We start from the raw sequence: 529 nt of genomic DNA, 5'->3' as shown, positions 1-529 counted from the left end.
TCAAGACCAATAAACAGAAGAGTGAAAAGAAGTAAATAAATAAAAGATAATGGCAATAAAATGCAGACTTACACCTAGGGAAGGACGTGTCATAGACGGTGTCGTTGGAGAGCAGGTTATCGAAGGTTATGGTGAGGACGGGGTGGGCCGACGACATCTCCAGGTGCGTCAGGAGTGGCACCTTCTGGTTTGGCACTCCCGTCGCGACCACTGTCCACCGGCCGTTCGGGTCCTCCTCCACCTCTACGTGGATGTCTACGAGTTTCTTCCACGTCTCCAGCTGATGTGGAATAAGGGTATTTAAGCTCAAAGTTGAAAAATGGCACTGTTATACATTATACATTTTACAATAAGCGCTTTCATTAATGAACTATAAATTGGCAATTAACTGTAAATCTGTATCTCTGTGTGTCTGTGATTGATTATCTCAAGAACTAGATACTATATGAAAATGAAAGACTACAGGTATACTGCACAGGACCCAACAAAGCGCAGCGATGTGGAGTTGGCTGGATGAGCGATTCCAGAC

General features: G+C 44.4%; 1 protein-coding gene across 1 annotated transcript in view; it reads right to left on the bottom strand.

Moving 5' to 3' along the window:
• Window positions 1-529, bottom strand: part of LOC119586980 — a gene marked incomplete in the record, with an annotated part of 81,895 nt that overhangs the window by 25,597 nt on the left and 55,769 nt on the right. The window contains 1 exon segment of the mRNA XM_037935722.1: window positions 73-280. Coding sequence (XP_037791650.1) covers window positions 73-280 — 208 coding nt within the window.

Source organism: Penaeus monodon, chromosome 22 (assembly GCF_015228065.2).
Source record: "Penaeus monodon isolate SGIC_2016 chromosome 22, NSTDA_Pmon_1, whole genome shotgun sequence".
NCBI lineage: Eukaryota > Metazoa > Arthropoda > Malacostraca > Decapoda > Penaeidae > Penaeus > Penaeus monodon.
This window is presented reverse-complemented; position numbering and strand designations above follow the sequence as displayed.